The sequence below is a fragment of the Pomacea canaliculata genome, linkage group LG8 (assembly GCF_003073045.1).
Source record: "Pomacea canaliculata isolate SZHN2017 linkage group LG8, ASM307304v1, whole genome shotgun sequence".
NCBI lineage: Eukaryota > Metazoa > Mollusca > Gastropoda > Architaenioglossa > Ampullariidae > Pomacea > Pomacea canaliculata.
This window is the reverse complement of record NC_037597.1, coordinates 10,834,001-10,854,137: the sequence shown is the minus strand read 5'-3', so window position 1 is coordinate 10,854,137 and position 20,137 is coordinate 10,834,001. Positions and strand designations below refer to the sequence as shown.

General features: G+C 39.5%; 1 protein-coding gene across 3 annotated transcripts in view; it reads left to right on the top strand.

The window, feature by feature from the left end:
• LOC112570249 (protein bark beetle-like) overlaps positions 1 to 20,137 on the top strand; it is a 73,555-nt gene that overhangs the window by 13,052 nt on the left and 40,366 nt on the right. For all 3 annotated transcript variants that reach the window (XM_025248617.1, XM_025248619.1, XM_025248618.1), the window contains 7 exons: positions 5,213 to 5,408; positions 5,653 to 5,819; positions 7,271 to 7,521; positions 12,697 to 12,979; positions 13,243 to 14,383; positions 18,266 to 18,451; positions 18,852 to 19,032. In XM_025248617.1, coding sequence (XP_025104402.1) covers positions 5,213 to 5,408; positions 5,653 to 5,819; positions 7,271 to 7,521; positions 12,697 to 12,979; positions 13,243 to 14,383; positions 18,266 to 18,451; positions 18,852 to 19,032 — 2,405 coding nt within the window. The remainder of the gene's footprint in view (positions 1 to 5,212; positions 5,409 to 5,652; positions 5,820 to 7,270; positions 7,522 to 12,696; positions 12,980 to 13,242; positions 14,384 to 18,265; positions 18,452 to 18,851; positions 19,033 to 20,137) is intronic.

Genomic DNA, 20,137 nt, shown 5'->3' with positions numbered 1-20,137 from the left:
CTTTTGAATGGATTATGAATGTGATGTGCATGCGATCATGTATGACTTTAATCGAGCTGGTATGATTGACTGCAACACGACTACCTGTGGGTTTAGTATATATAATCGAGCTGCAACTGAATTGCCCTCTAGGGATTAATAAAGTATTATCTTATCTTATCTTATCTTATCTTATATTGCTGCAAATATACTAATGAAAAATACATGCAAAAATGTTTTGCAGAATTGTTTCCATTAAAACATATTTCCCTCTCAGTTTTCCACTGCCATTTCCTTTCAATAGCGAAAAAGAAAAAAAATAGTGTTTTAAAATGCGTAATACAAACACAGTGAGCACAAATACTATTGATAATATTATCAACGTTTGACATACCTGTCGCTCTTGGTTCTTGACAGCAACAGTAGATCAACGATCAGATGCTGCTGTCTTTTTCTTTTCGGTGACTAGCAGGGTTGCGACAGCTTGCGATTTTAGCCGTGGAGAGCAGGAGTCCTATTCTCCTTGCATAACCGATACTACATCGTGAAGCACTCGTCTGTGAAATGTTTCGAGCAAACCACATCGTGCTCGCAAGCATCCACAGCTTTCCCGTCCCATGTACTTTTCTGTAGGCGAAGCTCCTGATTTCTCGGGAACAGGTGAAAAACTGCAAGGAATGCCTCAGATAGCAAGCTACCGAAATCACTAGCAGCACATTCGCATGGTATTTTGGTGTTTTATGACCGCAGAAGGCTTTTATGACAAAGATGCGTAGCTATGGCATTAGTGTTTGCAAGTCGGTGATGCCTCCATAGCCTTTGCTGACTGTGTACGGGACCTAGGGCTGTTTATTGATGCAGAGCTCTCCATGTCCAACCATGTCAGTTCTGTTGTGGCTAAGTCCTACTACTTTTTGAGGACTTTAGGTAGACTACGGCCCATGACTCAAGCTGCTGCAAACTCACTTGCTGTGGCTACCATCACATCACGATTGGACTATTGTTACAGTGCATTGTGGGGTATACCTGCTACTCAGTTGGATCGACTCCAAAGAGTTCAAAACACAGCTGCCAGGATTGTCACCCGTGCAAAGTCGTCCACTGAGCACATCACCCCTATTCTACAGAGCCTTCACTGGCTCCCAATGAACAAGCGCATTGATCACAAAGTACTTTCCATTGCTCAGTCCTGCATGTCTAAAACTGCTCCTGACTATTTGCAAGAGATAGTTCCTACTTATCAGCCGTCGCGTACCCTGCGCTCAGGCTCCCAGTCACGCTTCTGTCTCCCTGCAGTGGAAGACACCAAGAAGAAGCGCACTGGAGCCAGGGCCTTCAAAAATGCGGCACCTAAGCTGTCGAATGCTCTGCCCTCGTCACTCTCCACCATCACCTCACCAACCACGTTCCGCAAAAAACTGAAAACCTATCTGTTTCTTTCAAACCAGTCTTAAACTATCAAGAAACACTTCTGTCTATATATTTTTTTTTACTTTTCCTGGTGTTTTATATATTTGTTCACTTTATTTGTTCTTCATTTGTTCTTTTTTCTGCGCAATGAGCATTCTTCGGAATGGATACCTGCGCATTACAAATCGACATCATCATCATAATATTGTGATCAAACACAAGATGTTTTCCTTGTGTGCGTCATCAATCACCGAGCATGCGCGCGAGTTTCTCCGAGACGCCAAGCAGCAAGCGCTTCCGCGAGAAACGGCTTGCATATTACGATTATACAAGCATATTTAGTTGAAAGTTTGAAATTTTTTCATAAAAATGATTAAAAAAAGAGCGTTTACTTTGTAACGTTTTATGAGAAGAGTGTAGTTATGAATGTTTGCGAGCTTGAGTATACATCTGCATGTAACTACGCTCGTGGCACTCTTCTAACCTTTTTCACACAAAAAGGTCCTGCCAACGTTTAACACATTTTTTTTTTAGAATAGCGATAAAATGAGGAAAAAATAATAATAATACTGTCTGCCGTCCGTAGAAAGTTAATGATTCCCCCGACACTTGATCCCCCTACCCCGGTCCGTTAGTCCGATACGAACAGTCGGATGGTTCGGTGTCCCCACACACACACTGTCGGTACAGAAGTCTGCTGAACAGACATCACAGAATGATATCCAAGGCAGCGAGCTATTAAAACAGCGATGCACAGAGCTGATTTTTGACCTGTTATATATCCAAATGAATCCCAAGCGGGTTATGTCCAAGACGAATTACCTTCAAGCGTGTCCAAACGAGCGAAACGTGAACACTGCAAATCCAAATATTTGAAGTCCAAGACAACACAGCTGTGGTTCACAACTTTTTAGGTCAGCTTTACAGAGTAGCTGTAGATCCTGTACTTACCTTCGCGACGTTGGTTCAGCTATACACTTCGGTAGAAGAGATGTTTATTCAGCACTACCCTTCAGTAGGAGAGGCTTAAGCGTCCGTCATACACGTGCTGCTAATGTTTCGGAGGTCTCTCCTCATACAGAGATTTCCGCGTAACGCTGGGGTAGCGTTATGCAGATTTATTTCCTCCCTACTCCAATTTAGGCCAGTGACATACTAAGCAACTGGGTAACTAGGATGATCACTTAGCGACACTATCGCTTTGTGGGTTACATGCCGACCGATCACAACAATATCTCTTTACCGTGTAGTTAGTCATAGATCCCCACCCGGATTGACTATGTTCGCCGAAGTTAGGCACCGCCATGTGGAACTTGAGACGGGTTCAATCTTTATTTACAAAAGGGAGTCTGGAATTCCTCCGTCGCGTCATGGCGCGATGCAATTGTTTGGTTTGCGTCACAGTCACTTGGCTTCCCCAAGATGCGTCTCTGATCTACTAATGCTATAAGCATACAATTCTACCTGTACTTGAATGACTTAAACGAATTAGGGATCTCAACAGCAAATCTTTACATATATACAGTGGAACCTCGGTTAGCGAACGCCTCGGATAGCGAATATTTCGGATAACGAACAAAAATTTCGTTAAAAGTTTGTCTCGGATAGCGAACAAAATTTCGGATAACGAACAGCCACGTGAACCACACGTGACCGACCAGCATGTCATCAATCATGGCTCCAAAGAAGATTAAGAGCAATTAATAGTAGTGAGGTAATGACAAGGAAGCGGCCAACAAATGAATTGAAAAAGGAAATGATTTCGAAGTATGAAGGTGGCATGCGTCTGTCGGATATGTGATGTCGTATTACCGAAGAGTTTTACAAAAAAGGCAGAAGGAACAGACACTGGACAAGTTTTTTTCCTTTAACCTCAAAGCTACAGAAAAGGGAAGTCTCCCCCAATTTTATAATGTCACGTGTGCTCATGGAGGTGAAATCAGTAATTCCACCCCATCCTCCCCACACCTGCTTCCAACCACGCCGTCAAAACGCAAGTTTTCTGATGTTTAAATGCTTTCGTTAATGTTTTTATGTTTATTTAATTCCATTTATATTGCATTATAACTGTTCTCATTAAAACAAATACCTATATAGCCGGTAACTTTCAAACATTAGCGAGTCAACAGGGGCTGGGAACCAATTTAATCTATTTCCTTTATTTCTTATGGAAAAAATAGTTTCGGATAACGAACATTTCGGATAACGAACAGCTTTCCAGTTCGTTAAGTTCGTTAACCGAGGTTCCACTGTACTTTCAAAGACAACGGTATTTCAGTATTTAAGGTAGTTTGTAAACCGTGTCCCTGGACCTTTAAGACCTTTATAGATGGAGGATCCGATAATGTGTTAAAAACTTGTGCTGGCCAACTATGCAATATTCATCATTTCCAATTTTCAGAATTACTGCCTGCCTGTAAGATTTCGAAGGCATGGAAACTTTGTGTGCTGCACTAGTACCTAAGAAGGCGAGAATTCCAGGCTAGGAATTGGTGTTTAGTGTGCTATATTTACATTTGGAAGGGGATTGCATGGATTGGAGATTGACACTACACTGTAATGGCAAATTTTGTTGTTCAATTTCTGCAAGGTTGAATAAAGCAATGTCATTGTCAGCTATGAGGGAGGTTCACATTTATCAGCAATCACATCTCTTTCTATAACTATGTCAAACAATGCCTGGTGTCACAAACCTGCTGTTATTTTTTTCTTTTCTTTTCTTTTTTTTTTAAGCTAGGAAAGGGATAGGGAAAATTAATTGGAAGGGGGAGGTTGAAACACCTATTACTGCGGCTGTCAGTGCCAACAGTCTGAGGCGTGCCACATACCGGGATGGCCGGCCGGTCTTGGTGTTAAGTTGTGTTGATAGGTTGTTTTGTTGATAGAACAAAGGAAATAGTGATGTGATTGGGGTTTTTTTTCCTTGACGGGAGCGGGTAGAAGGGACAGTCTCCTCTGTCAGTGCGTTGGGAGCAGACGGCTATTGTTTTATAACCAGTCTTGATGGACTTGGTGTTGTAGACCTGTGTACAAATCCTGACCAGATTTGTATTGTACAAGTCCTGAACCGACTTGAAGTTACTAGATTTGTTTGTGTTTTGTTAACATTGAACCTGTTGAGGTTTTCTTTTGGATTTCTTTTGTGTTTTGTGTTTTCTCTTCTGTTTGTTCCTATTCTTCATATCCGCCTGGGGTTTCCGACCAGCGCTGAGTTGAAAATAACTTCAAGAAGTGAAAACTTGGTGTTACTTTTCACATGGATATATTTGTGTACGTTAGAAGTGAAAACATTGTGCTATTTCAAGTGGAGACTTTGTGAGGAACTGTACTGTCGGCAAGAAGATTGAATATTTTTGAGACATTGGAAGAAACGTGTGTTCGAACTGTGGGTTGGGGAATTTGGACTTGTTTTGTGTTTCTTTTTGGATTTCAAATTATATTATTTTTAAAATTTTAATTGTTGTCTGTGTTTTGATTTGATTTATTTTCCTCGTCTGAAAGGCACTGTAGAGTGCAGGTGACACCTGGGGACATACAGAGTAATCCACAACACATTTTCTGCAAGCACACAAGTAAACTCTTCTTCATAGTTGCATAGTCCATCAGAAAAGATAATTTATAGAAATTATAATACTCCAAGAAAGAAAGAAGAAGTTTAAGAAGGTGTAGTTGACATTCGAAAAAGCACCACTTTTTAAAAAAAAAAGAAATAGCATTTTAGGAGTTATTAAAAAGCATGGACTTCAGTGTAAGTCAGTAGACACATTCTGGTTGCTTTGGTCATTTCAAACTGTAGTTTAACACTTGACATAAACAATTTCAGATGGGCAACAAGTGGTTGGATTTGAATGTGAAGGCCTTCGCCCTGGCTTGGCACTAGATCATTGGCGAGGTGTTGAATTTTTAAACTCTTCATTCTACATGAGATCCATGGATGGCAACATTTACAGGCAAGAAGTTTGGTCATGGCTGGAGTACCTGGACATATTGTATCCTGGTCTGGACAGTTTCCATGGCAGGTTAGATTTTTAACTATTTTGTTTCGCAAACATATGCAGTACTTAATCTTTACCCAAGGCCCCCATTTTCAGTTATTTTTACAGTGTCTGATGAAGTTTAATACTGGGAAAATAAAAGAAATATTTTTTATAGAACACAAAGGTTCCAACTACCATCTTTGTTTAAATAGAAGTTAAAAAAAAGGTAGGTATGAGCAGTTATGCTTCAAATACTCTTTGTTAATTGGCAATGTTTACATTGCAGGACATCAGAACCTGGAATATACTACCCTAAGGCAGCCATCAGCGCTAGTCCTCTAGTTCCTCTCATGAATAATGTCACCATTATGTATGGAGCCTATGATGCTTTCAACCTTACTGAAATTGTGGGACCAATTCACATTGCCAACTGCACAGTTCATAAAAACAGAGGTAAATCTTTGTGTTTCTAGATGATGATGGTGGTAGTTGGGGTTGGGGAGGGACCTTCCGAAGGCAGGCTTAAAACATGTTTTTCCTTCCATTACCTCATTTTTTAAATCAGGACCTATGAAGTCTGTTGATTTCATACAAACAGAGAAATCAAATTGTTGTTGCTATATAGTAGTTCTTGCTTGCAGGCTCCCCTGCATACCTTTTTCATAAACTCCAGAAAGAACTCCACTGCATGTCTGGTGCTTAGAGCTAGGAAGTGGGACTTCTGAACTCCTTTACTTCATTTTCTGCAATGGCTATCCATCCACTCTCGCATTCACTGTCGTCTGTGCTGGTTTAATTTCTTTGCTGGCTCCTGCCCTTACTATTTCTCTGAACTTCTCTACCCTTACATCCCAACTAGACAGCTCTGCTGACTGGCTCCTAACTATTCCTGTCACCAGAACAAAAACATATGGTCAAACAATTTTAAGTTGATGTGCAGAAAAAACTGTGGAGCTCTCACTTTCCATATCTGCCACCTACTTACGATTGAATCCTTTAAATGTGTGCTGAAAATGCACCTCTTAAGCATTACTCCTAACAACAGTCCACACAATGCTAGTCCTTTGTCACACCCTTCCCCATTTTTCCACTTATTGCTACTTCCCTGCTTGTCTTCCTTTGCAAAATCATGATACTCTACTGCTTATTACTTGGTTCCTCATTGCTTTTTCTGTATTTGTCTTTTATTCATCGTCAGTACTGTTGTTTATCCTTCTGTTGTTCATATGTTGTTTGTTTGATCTTCTGTCCATTGCATGTTGTCCATGTCTCAATTTTGTTCTTAAGCCCTACAAGCATGCTCCTCACGAGTGTGAGTATGTGCTATACAACTCTTCCATTTATTATTATTATAAAATAAGCTGCAAGACCTGAATTGTTGCAGTATTGCACAATAAATTCTTTCAATAATTCGACCACTACTGCGTACAGCTGAGCAAGACGGGAAACTGCTGGGGTATTCTAGTAGTCAATTGAAAGTCTGTGATCTTTTGAGAACTTGTGCATTACCTGAGTCAAGAAGAACTGAAGATACCAGTGGTATTGCTCTTTAAATATAGTTATCTATTTGGTGGAAAATTGCTGATGCTTTTCTTTTATACGTCTGCAGGACATCTTTCATTCCTTCAGTATTATTAACATTTTTCTTTCAGTTTCTTACTAAAATACCCAGTGGATGGGTTTTTTAAACTAGATTGTCTAGGAATAGGTAAACTGTAAAGAATTTACCATTCAGGACTTGAGTTATTCAGATGCCAGTGTTTCTTCTACTCTACCATATCAGTACTTGCATTATTTTGGCATTGACTTACTGTTAATGAATAGTCTGCCCTGCAGCAGAGAACTAAAAACTCCATACGATTGCTCTGTTTTAAAAATAAAATATTATATTTTTCTACACCTAGGTTATGGAATCTTCATTCAAACAGCAGTTGGAGAGACACTTGTGAATATGACAGAAGTCACTGATAACTGGGGTGATGGCATTAAGTTTTACATCAGCAATCTCACCATCCATGACTTCCAGAAAAACTTCACATGGAACATGGGTTTCTGCAATACTAACAATGTGGTTGGACAAAGTTATCCTATTTTTCAACACCAAGATATCATTGGACCAAATGGAGAAAAGACTTCAGCTACAAAATGTGAACGTGTGAGTATATAAGAACTATGTTAAATTTTTTTCTGAAAGAAAACTTCAGAGGTAATATAAAAGTCTTGAAGACAAATTTATTTCTAATATCAAACCATTGTGTTTGCTAATGTGATGAGATAAAAAAAAATAGCTGATGAAAGGAAGAGCCATTGTGATACTGACTGTGTTTTCATAGTTAGTTTTTTTTAATTATTTTTTTAATTAATAAACGTAGGTAGACTCGTAGAGGCAAAATCATTTTGACTTTTTCGAGAAAGAACTTGCAATTGTCTGAATCCGCTGGTGTGCTCGAGAGAGTGAGAACGAGAGACACTAAGTGTCGTGACACATGGCCACAAGCCGATATAGAGTCGCCGAACAAACGCGAAGCGTTAGGGATACAAGATGGCGGACAGTGCCTCGTTGCTAACGTGTGTATCACGTGAGTGAAAACGACCCATTGCTGCCTGGGAGGCGGATAAGCGTTGTTGTTGTAGCGAAGACTCGGTGTCGCGCCGGACCACGTGGACGCCATCAGTTTGTTTGGGGGGCATGTCTAAATGTTTGTGTATGTTCAATAATGTTTTCTTATCAGTGGAGGGACTCTCCTCCGTTTGCTTTACTTTGTACTTTGATGTAATAGTTGTTTTCTTTCCCTTGCCTTTTGAAGTGGTGGGTCGCACTTTGTGACCGCCAAATAAGTTTTGTATTGTCCCTTCCTGTGCGTGTTTTGTGTCCACTGAGGAGTGACTGGCTTCATTGCTCACGTCGGGCGTGCGAAAGTTTGTGATTGTGAGCGTGTCTGTGAGAGACCAGTCCCGCGATGTCCGACCGTGTTACGCAACACCGATCTTCACATGCTGGGGGTAAAAACTGGGTGGGTGTCTAAGCTGGCCCACCCCATTTTTTCTTATGCTTTTCCTTTTTCTCCCTTACCTGGCCCTTTCATCTATTTTCTTCTTCTAATCAAACATCTTCCCGTCATACTACAGTTTTATCCTTCCTGTATTCTGTCTACACTGGTCTTTATCCTGTCTTCTTGTTTCTCATCATGCCTTTCTTTTGATGTCATTTTTTCTCTGTGGCCTTCTTTAGGCCCCCGGCCTTTGCCGTGCAGTGTGACTCGTGTTGGGGAAAGATGGGGTCCTGGAGGTTGAGTCCCTGATGAGATGCAGCCCATCATGACATGCCAACACACCTCTTTGGCCCAAACTTCTAGACGGGAGGTTTGTGTGGCCCACACCAATCAAGAGGCTGGTCGTGTATTGTACTAGCTTTGCTAGAAGGCTGCGGCTGGGGATCAATCTGGTCTTCAAACTGGGAATTGCTCTAAGTGGTACTGCTCGCTTGCATCCCCTTCTTGGACTCCGTGGTTGGTGGGAGCATAAGAAACAAACTGAATCCTTTCTATCAAGGCACTAAAAAAAAAAATAAATAAATAAATAAAAAATCCCTGGGAAAACACATAAGAGAGGATGAAAAATGCATAAGAGAGGATGAATCTTTGAATAGTGAGGATGAGGTGAGATCTTATATAAGAAAGATTGTTGAGGGGCATGGCCCCGTTTTCTTGTGGTAAAGTGTGCAGAGGCGGCCCAGCCGCTCTCGTCCCTCTCCCCTTTCGCAATAGCAAAAAGGTTTTAAAATATCTCTACAGACCTTTCTACTGTCAAACATCTGTGCTTTGGACAATTTCTCGTCCAGTGCGCAAATCAGAAAGCTTCTGAGGCCCAGCTCTGATGAGACAGAACACAGTTTGTCGACCGACCCATAAAGGTAACTCCTCATTGATACCTTCAAGTGGAGTCATTCATTGCCTTGACCTTGCAGGGTTGTCAAAACTTGACATCAAATTAGAACTGGCATCCCAGACGGTCACAGCGGTGCAGAGAGTCTTCCCGAAGAACGGCAGGAAATCTATCTTTACAAATACACTTTTCTTAACTTTCTGTTTGCCCCAAATACCCGACTTCATTGAGGTTGGGTATTTGCAGGTCATAGTCTCCCTTTTCCTATCCTCACCTTTGCGCTGCTTCAGCTGTCAGCATTATGATCATGGGGCTAGCTTCTGCAGGTCCCAAGCCCGCTGCTTTGACTGCAGTGATACAGGCCATGTGGCAGCTGATTGTTCTGAAAGCGCCAAATGTGCAAACTGTGACAGATTTCACGTTACGCCTCAGAGACGATTCCTGCACGAAGACATCATAATAGCCCAATGCGCTCGGAAGAAGGCCCAGCGCCTTGCCTTCCGCCTACCCACTCCTGAAAATGTGATAAGTTTTAAATGTAGTAGAGCTCATGCTCATTATATTTTTAAACAGGCAAGAAAACTTGCGTGGCAGAGGTTTGTGTCCCCACTGTCCTTCCGCACTTCCCAAGCAGTGTGAGCAGCCATGAGGAAGATAAAAGGAATTGATATTCCTTGGCATCCACCATTGCTCACAACTCCTTCTCTTCGCACTACTCTCCAGATTTCCAGCGCTTGAAAGCTGTTAAGGAATCTTCTGGCTGTGACTTTTCTTCAGATAACTTTAAAAAGTACAATCTACCCTTTTCTGCAGCAGGCCATTCAGAAGTGCAAGGACTCTGCAGCTGGCCTAGACAATACTTCTTATCAGCTGCTGACATCTTTCACAGGTCTCCTTTCTTCTCCTTCTAGACATCTTCAACTTTATTTGGGCGCCCCGCTGTTTTCTCCCTCATGAAGAGAGGCAGTCGTGGTAGCCATCCAAAAACCTGGAAAGGATCCCTCTGATCCCAACTCTTACCGTCCTATTGCTTTTACTAGTTGTCTGTGCAAAACTCTTGAACGCATGGTGAATACTCGGCTCACCTGGCATCTCAAATCTCGAGGTCTCCTCTCCAACCTGCAATGTGGCTTCAGAAAATGTGGCAGCACACTGGACCATTTGGTCCGTTTTGAATCTTTTGTCAGGGATGCGTTTGTCGGCAAAGAACATGTTTTAGGGGTGTTTTTTGATTTGGAGAAGGCTTAATACACTACCTGGAAGCAAGGTATTTTGTTGGACCATCATGCCCTTGGCTTCCAGGGTCATATGCCACTGTTCATCAAGAATTTTCTTTTGAGTCTCCTTTTTCAAGTGAGAGTGGGGTCTATCCTGTCTGATCCTCAGGAACAGGAAATGGGCGTTCCTCGGGGCAGCATTCTTTCTCCAACTCTTTTTCAATGTCAAAATAGATTCAATCTTGAAATCTGTCTATCCAGGTTAGGAGGCCTCCTTATATGTAGATGACTTTTCTCTCTGCATTCGAGGTCGATCCCTACCATTCCTTGAAAGGCGTCTACAACTATCCGTCGGTAATTGTTTTTGTTTTTTTTTAACAGAAAGCTCTTTGATTTCTTTGTTCAGGTCCGTCCCATTTATAGCAGTCTTTACATTTTTAAAGAGGATAGGACCTTGCCATCAAATTTAAGAAACTTTATGTCCTGATAATTGTTTTCTTTTGATTTTTGTTTTGTTTGGAGGCCTTTTTGGTCTTCATGACTCCTTTTTACATTTGACCCACACTTTTACATATTGTTTATTTCTTGCGTTGCTTTTTAAAGAATGTTATGGTTATATTACTTGGGAGGTTTTTTTCCCCGAAACTTTTTAAGGTAAGATTGACTTTTTTTGCCGTGATAAAGCTTTAGTTGCTGGCATGGCGTTAAACACAATCAAACAAAGAAAGTTTTTTTTTTTTTTGCTCTCTGTTCCCATTTAATGTTGTTTTGGGTGGTGGTGGTTTTTTTTTTAATTTGCTTTCTACTTAGATGGTTGCTAAACTTAATACACCAATAACTCAATACCACAAGTAACATAAGCAATAACCTAATGTCTTTAGTACATACAGGTTTCCTATAACCCAAGGGCTGTAGGATACTGACACTGGTTTAGTCCAGGCTTATTTTTTTAGATATGAACTTACACTTGTTAGCATGTACAGTTATTACCTCTGAACCTGCACATATTTACAGTAACTATAGTTTCTTCTTGTTCCTAATCACCTCCCAGTGAAGCATAGAGCGGCAACTACACATGTTGTATTTGCAGTTTCTGTAGCAGCGGTTGTTTTACAGGGTGGAGTCGCTAGCCCCACGCCCAATCCTTCTCCTTCTCCTTCATCCGGGCTTTGGACCGGCAGGTTAACCAGGGGGTTTCCAGGCAGGGTTCTGTAACTACAGTAATAGTATAAAATAAGTAAAATAAAACAACTGCTAACATACACAAGTTAATTTTCATAAATTTGATTGATTGTTGTGGCTTAACACCATGCTACCAACAAAAGCGATATGACAGTGAGAAAATTAAAAGATAAACACACCTGGGCCTCATTAAACTTAGCATAAAATGTGAATAATAATAATAATGGGTATTTATAATGCGCAGCATCATGACCAAGATAGATTGCACTCGCTGTGCAGACCAGCAGTGATAAATGATAATGCAGAAGGGTACATACAAAAATAGTGTTGAAATAACCAGTTAACATAAGGGCATCGTGTCCATCATTTGCTGTTGTGGTTGTGGCCTCCATGTTGGTTTAATTGCACTCTGCTGCTGCAAGCTTAAGGGGACTATTATGAATAACACCGTGGGCAACTACTCAGTAAGACAGCCCTCTCACAATAGTAGACACAGTGAAGACAAAAATCTCAGTGTTTAGTAGCAAACAGCTTGCATAACCAGTGGAGACAATTCATAAACATTATATCAAAACAACAAGACATCTTGAAGAGTAATGCAAGCAAAAACAACAACTAAACACACTGAACACACCGCAAATTCAAACAAAGGATAGCAGAGATTGCCAACAATTCCTGTTAGGGTGTATGAATATCACTTTCTCTACTGTTCAGTATACACTTGTTTTAATTGAAATAGCTAAATTGTCATGTGGTCTTGTTTTTTTCATTTTTCTCTTCCTCGTGAATTTTGGTAGTGTGTATTAATGTGTGATGTGTGCATTTTTCGAAAGTGTGTTCTAATGCTATCTTTCTTTTGAGGAAAGCTAAAAGGGATGTCAAAATATTCTATGTGATTCTAAAATGTTCATTAAGATGACACTAGTGATCTTGAGTGATTCTCTAGTGTCTTTAGGACATTCTTCCTGGCTATCCTGGTCTGTTTTATTTCTAGATATTAGAGACTACACAGTATAATTTTTTCCCCAAATTTTTTTAAATTTCAGACATTTTATACCAATCCAGGGAAAGTCATTAATCTCCACTTCTTGATCATGGAACGTGATCCAGATGCATCTGGTACATTAATTGTGAAAGATGGAGGGGTGTTTGGGAAAGTTCTTGGAACCTTTAATGTCTTCAATGGGTCTTTCCCGCAGTCAGTCTACACTCAGTCAACAGTCATGTATGTGCAGTTTGAGTACACCATTCCCAAGCTTCCTGCTGGTCAAAAATGCAAGATCTTTGAGCCTTGTATTCGTTTTCTTCTTCGAGTGACTTCAACTTCAGGTGATTTATTTTTTGTTATACGCTTATTTGTTTATTTATTTGGTTGTATTAATACTTTTATGTGTGTATGTGGTTGGTTTGGAAGTGGGTGTGTGCTAGGTTATGAACAAGAGGGAGAAAGGGTGTGTTTCCGAAAGAACCTGCACTGTTACCTGTCCTTTGTGTTTTACAAAAATATTAAACATTTTCAATCTGAAAATCCGCCATAATGATTGATGTTTTTTAATGGTGGTACACTTAGCATTTTCCTTTAATTATTGCAGGTGAATATGGGCCAGAGGAAGAGTTCCGTTTAATCTACTCCAGGGTTTCGAATAATGCTGGTTATGGAGTTAACCTGCAGGACATCCGGAGCAAAGCCTTTTTCAATACCAGTGTTGTTTCTAGTAATCAGTTTGGTGCAGGGATTCGTGTATATCAAGGGGCAGGCCAAGTTATTATCAACAACACTCTGATTGAGAACAATACTGACAGCGGAATTAACATCACATACTCAGGGGGCTACCAGCTGTTCAACAACACACGGCTCATTAGGAATCATGGTTATGGCATTATTACAGAATATCTCAAAGTCAACCACACTCGCACTGAGAACATGCAGAAAATGGAGGTGGTTAGAGGAGACTTTCAATTTAATGAGCTTATAGGTCTCAGAGTAGGAAACTACTGTTCTGGAGGATCTGTCTTGGTAAATGAAAGCTTGTTTCAGTTCTGTCAAGATGAATGCATTGAATACTTGTCATGTAATATGTCAACAGCCTTCCAAACAAATTTTAGTATTGCTTTCACAGACTTTATGAGCAATGCCCGGCATGCAGTATTAATGAAGCCTATTTTAAACACGGTTGGAATCATCACCAACTGTTCCTTCATCAATCACACATCAGGTGTTATCAGAATTGATAATGGCTTTGATCTTCTGATCAGCAAGTGGTACAGGCAATTTCCTGTAGAATATTACATCTTTGAGAACAAATTTAGGCAGAACAAAGGCTTCTATGTTGTTAACATTCGTCTAACAGATTCAACACCTTTGCATAAATTATTCTTCAAGTTTAATCATCTTTATGATAACTATATCCAAGAGTCTTCTACATATATCAAGCCTCGAAACAAAGCCAGTGCTGTTGCTGTGATTTCTTCAGGGAATGTGTACTTGAACCGAAATATTCTGAATAATCCCAACTCAGTTCGAGAAATTTCTACCCATCTGACTGATCCATCTGTTGTTATCAATGCAGCCGAGAATTACTGGAACATTGAAGTGACCAAGCAGTCTGAGTATGAGAAGATTCATCTCAGCATTTTTGATCAAGATGACCGATACAATCTTGCACAGATCAGCTACTATCCTGCACTGTTAACAGATCAAGTGTATCAGAATTCTGTCAGTGTCGCCCCAAGGTAAGAAACCTTAGAGTATTTCTGTTTTTGGTTATGGTACTGAAGTATTTGTTGAGGAGTAATGGTGCTCATTTTCTGTTTAAATTTGGAACAGTATCTGCTGTAAACAGAGATTATCAACGTGTGTGGAGTAAGGATTTACACAGGAATGTGATAATCATTTTGCATGACTCTTTAGCGCCTTGTGAATCAACCAAGGTTGATTTTTCTCAGAAATATTTTCATTTGTGGGATGCTTGTAGATTATTTTGTAAGGTTATACAGACATGCAAATGATAAACATTTCATTTAACCCCTCTCCCCTCAAAAAAAAAAAGCGTATAAAAGGGAAAAGGATGTGCAGATTTGCTTTTGAAAACTACCAGTTTTTCAGCTTTTCCACTTTTAGATCCCTAATCCACCATGAGCTATGTTTTATCTATTTAAATACAAACCTATGGGCAGAGTTAATTTGTAATGAGCTTAATTTATTATAATATATTTATTCCTTATATTATTCCTTGTGTTAATAAGTCCAAGTAAAAACATTGTAGCTTTTACCTTGATTTTGAAAGAGGTTGAGACCTCATTTTCATTATCACAGACTTATAGACTGACTGATTGAGCAATACTCTTGCATATGTCATATCAGTAACAATAAATCAGCTAAGTCCACTTGTTTTTCTGAAAAATTCTCAGCACATTTTTGCAAAAAACAAACAACATATGAACTATGGAAGGATAAACAACAGTACCAATAATAAATAGAAACAAATACAGAAAACGCAAAGAGGATCCAAGTAACAAGGGTTTAGAGTATCACGATTTTGCGAAAGAAAGATGAGCAGTGAAGTAGCAATAAGCAGAAAGGAGGGGGGGAAGAAGTGAAAAAAAGGACTAGCATTGTGGAAAATGATGTTCGGAGTAATTCTTAAGGAAAAGGCAATTTTTCAGTGTTTATTTAAAGGATTCAGTAGTGGGTAGGTGGCGCTTATGGGAAATGAGAGTTTCATTGTTTTGCTGCACAGTAACAAAGGTCCTGAGACTGTATGTTTTTGTTCTGATGACAGTAATAATGAGATGGTCATCAGACAAAGAGCAGAGTTGTCTAGTTGGGAGGTAAGGGAATAGAAGTTAAGAGAAATAGAGCAGGAGCCAACAAATAATTTAAAACATAGGATGGACAATGAATCCCAGATTCCTGATGGATGATGAAGAGGTGATGTTGGTTTTGCCCACCTTGATGTGATTTTGTGGACAAACAAGTGAAGATTGATTTCTTCGTCTTAAGCATAGGAGGGCTTTCATTTTATCATCCTCGAGTTCAAGTTTATTTACCCTTGGCATCGCTTATATAGGCTTCCATGGTGTGAGTGTGAGACTCAGTGGATTGATAAGAAACCTGGTGAGACTGGATGCAAGACGAAAGTGGCTTTGTATACAGAATAAACAGAACTAGGCTGAGTACTGAGCCTTGTGGAACCTCACAGAAAAGTGGAGCAGGGCAAGATGTTTCACCATCAACAAACACACTCTGCATCCTTTCAGTGAGATAGGAGTTCTAGTGCAGGTCCAGAAATTCTGTATAGGGCGTGAAGCCTATGAAGAAGCACAGAGTGGTTGATAGTGTCAAATACAGCAGAAAGGTCCAGGAGAGAAACATCTATTTAGGCAGAAACATCACCATTGTCAAGGGCAGATAATATGTCAGCGGTCATTTATTTAGAGTAGTTTCAGTAAAGGTCTATGAGCTGACTGAGCTTATAGTATGAGCTGGTGTCTAAACTACTTTATGATCTTAGAAAAGACAAGTTGGAAACTCGAAATATCAGCCTCAGAGACTGGTTGAATTTTGGTCAGAGGTTGTCCCAGAAGATCATGTCAGGCATCAACATTGAATCCAAGATTGTGAAGCAGGGTAGGCAATGGACAACGGCATTGCCTTGCTAATTCTAGTCAATTGACTGCTCAAAAAGCCTCTTGAAGGTGGTGCATTTAATTATTGGGGCCTGAAGATAGGATGTTTTGGCCTTATTAATGCATTTTGCAGTGCTTTACTTCATGCCGTTATAAATCTTTATAAATCTTTATAAATCTGCCAAACATGCTCAGCTTTCTAGTGATTGCACCTCAGGTTACGAAGTTCAACACTGATCTGCGAATACCTAGGTGAACATTTGGACTGGCACATCAGACATCGAGACTTGCCCTACTCTTTTATTATGTTTTTCACTTTTTCATTGTAGTAGGTGCATTAAACAACTTGTTAAACACCAATAGTTCCTTTAACTCTCTCTAGACAATTTGCTTCCACAGCAGTGATCATCTTTAAAAAGTGTAATGAGAACTGGGTAGTTCAAAACACATGCTGTGTGTAAATAAATTAATACATAAGAGAAAAAATTTGTTGACTTCTTTTTGGATTATTTTACTATAAATTACTTCCCTTATGGAGCGAGAATAGTCAACTAATCAGGTATTTTGTTATAGGTAAAAGGAGAAAATAAGTCCATTGGTCAAACACCATGTTTCAGATGGTTGTTGGTTACTCAATTTGACATTGATTTGTACTTCAGTAGCAAAAATGACAGTATAATAGTAATATTTAAAGTCTAATTTATATTCTAATAAAATGTTTCATTCTTTTGCACTTTATAATTAGTATATATTTGTGTAAATAATTTTTTTAAAATTTCTGTCTCATAACCTACTTTCGTGACTGGCACTTGCTTCATTCCATATAGTTAACATCTTTCATTTGAGTTTAGTACAAGAAAAGAAAAACTATATTTCTTGCGAAGCCTATCACTAAAATGTCTTTAAAAACTGTTCTTTGTCAGTGATGGTTGTCTTTATTGTTAGGTTAATAGTTGTAAATATTGCCGCTTAGACTAATCAGACTGATGCTGATGCTGAAAAAGGCCAGCTTGTTTTTGAGGCCTTCGAGCTTGCTGCTGTACTTATGTCTTTCTTAAAACTAGTAGGTGGTAAAGTTCATAGATTCATAGAGTGACAAGCGGCTGAAGAGAGACAAAAGTTTTATCAGACAGATCAGTATTTGTGCTTGTTCCAAATCTCAGCTCACGCATTTATATCCCATGGACAGCTGGCAGACGATTTTTTTCACTTAACTGCTAGAACGAGGCTCCATACCAGTAAGCTTCCGGTTTATTCACATTTCAGATTAACTACTAAAACAAGGCATTAAACGACATAGCTTCCGGTTTATTCACATTCGCGGATCACTTCGCAAGAGGCCAAGAGTGAGTCTCGGCATACAGACATCAGTCCATAAGTACACTTCCATGCTCAATTCTTTGATTCTCCACCAGCAAGTCAGCTTTACTTCACCTTCCCACCACCATCAGAAAACAAAATCTGTCTTAAATAGCTTGTAGCTTGTAAAGTTCATAGAGTCAAGAGTGACTCATTACTTTATAAGGCTAAAGAGAGACAAAAGTCATGGCAGACAAATCATTAACAAAGCATTGTTAAATTTCAACTGTCTGGTTCTTGACCAGCAAGTCAATCTTACGACATCACCTCCCCACCATAGGCAGAAAACAAGGTGAAGGTCACTCTTAACATCAGTAAGTCATCATCATCACAAGTGGTCATCATGCAGTTTAACAGTGTTGCCTGTGTCTGTCAGCTATAGGTAGAGGTTACAAATATACAGTGATCCTACAACTGTTTTTGAGACCAAGCTCAATTCTTATTATGCTTGTTTGGTTTCTTTCTTTTTAGTAAAGCACTTTGAGCCCACCTCTAATGGTGAGGAAAAGCGCTATATAAACATATTATTATTAAACACATTGTACTTTGTGCCACCACCGCCATTCTAAATGGTTGATTGGGTTGCTTTTCATTTAAGTTTTTCTTTCTTTTTTTTTTTCCTGAAAGGTATGTTTGGCGCTTTCAACGCACAAACATTATTGGAGGACTCCTGGAGTCTGGAGGATTTATAGGCACAAACAGCCAAACATATTATGTTGACCGTGACATCTTTGTATTTCCTGGTCAGGTCTTCACTCTACAGCCAAATGCTGTTCTGAAGTTTGCACCTGCAGTTGGCATGGTTGTGCATGGGTATGTTTCGGCAGCATTTTGTCAGCTTTCTGTAGCCTTGTCTTAGTTTATCATGTGTGTTGCTGACAAAATGTGTTACTGCATTTTTTTTCCCAGGACATTCTATTTCAAAACAATCTTACAAGTATGAATAAGCATACAGTATGGAAATTAATTTTAACAAGCTGAAAATTTAAAGATAGGGATGGACGAAATCCATTATTATCTGTTATCCCCTTGGATGCTTATTTGCATATGAATTCATCATAATGAAATAGCATGATAGAAAAGATTAATCTTAATTGAACGAAAAGATGGGAATGTTAACAAGGGATGGAGTTGAAATTTTGAAAAACAGGATTACATATATTTGAAAATATTTTAATAAAATAAAAATTGTATTGCCACTGTTTATGTACAGGTGCTTGAAAGCTGATGGTTCGAATTCTGCAGGCAAGATCCAGTTTAGTATGTGGACTGATCCAGATTGGCTGCCTCTAGAAAATCGTTCAGCCACAGTTCGACTTATGAATGGGACAGATTTGTATGAGGGACGGTTAGAGGTTCTTATTGATGAGGAATGGGGAACAGTTTGCAATGAGGTATGATGCAGACCTTTTTTTTTCAAGACTTAAAGTTGGTGATTTTATGCATTAACGATTGACAAAAAATTTGTTCTAGGTCTATATATAGCATACGCTGCAGATGTGATGAAATGTTGAATTACATTCTTGAATTGATTTTGAAAAAGATTCCTTTAAAGGGACATATGGACTCCCCTCAGTTCTCAATCTTTGTTGTATGATGTTAACCACATATTTTTGTCTGGTCTAGTTTGCTTTTGGTAGTGTGCCCACTGCCTTTCCATTCCTGGGATTGTCCTAGTCAACCTTTAGTCATCAAACTGTCAGTAAGACTGACAAATTGTTTCACCTGCTTTCTTTTTAAATCATGGATCTAGGGATGCTTCTGCTTTTGTGAAATCTGGGTCAGGCATGATCTCAACTCAGGAGTTATGCCCCTTGGGTTCACACTGTTATGTAGACCAGACAGCCACACTTGTGGAAGGTAGGGATGGTTGCATTTACGTCATGGTCAGGGATACTACTGTGGCCTCTCAGTCATGCTTTCCTCAGCAGGAACACCTGACCATCAACTGCCATCCAATACTTGCCACACAAATTTTCTTCTGTTGTTATCGTTGCCATTTATGTTCCACCTAACTCAAATGCAGCAGTTATTATTGGTAAGCTTCCTAATCATGTTGTGGCAGTAGAGTCTTTATTTCTTGATGTGCCATCACAATCATTCCAACTTCAGTCACACTGTTCTCCACATAACCTTGCTACTGCTGACTGCTACTTACAATAAGAAATCTCTTGACCACTGCTACACAACTTTCAAGTAGGCTTCTCTAGGTTACCCCTGGAGCAACTCTGATCATTCTGTTGTGGTACATAGTTGTGGTACATAGTGATAGCAACTTAAATTTGTCCAACCTGTTTTGAAAATTACTAGGAGGTGGTTATGAGCCTAAGGGAGCACTTTAAGGCTGTCTGCTGTAGACCAGTGAATTGCTACAATGTTAACGAAGACACAGCATCTGTTAAGACTATATTGCCGTTTGCAAAGAGGCATGTATACACAAGGACTCAAGGCAACAACAACCTATGGTTCAATAAATCAGTCAAGAAAAAAAATTGTGCA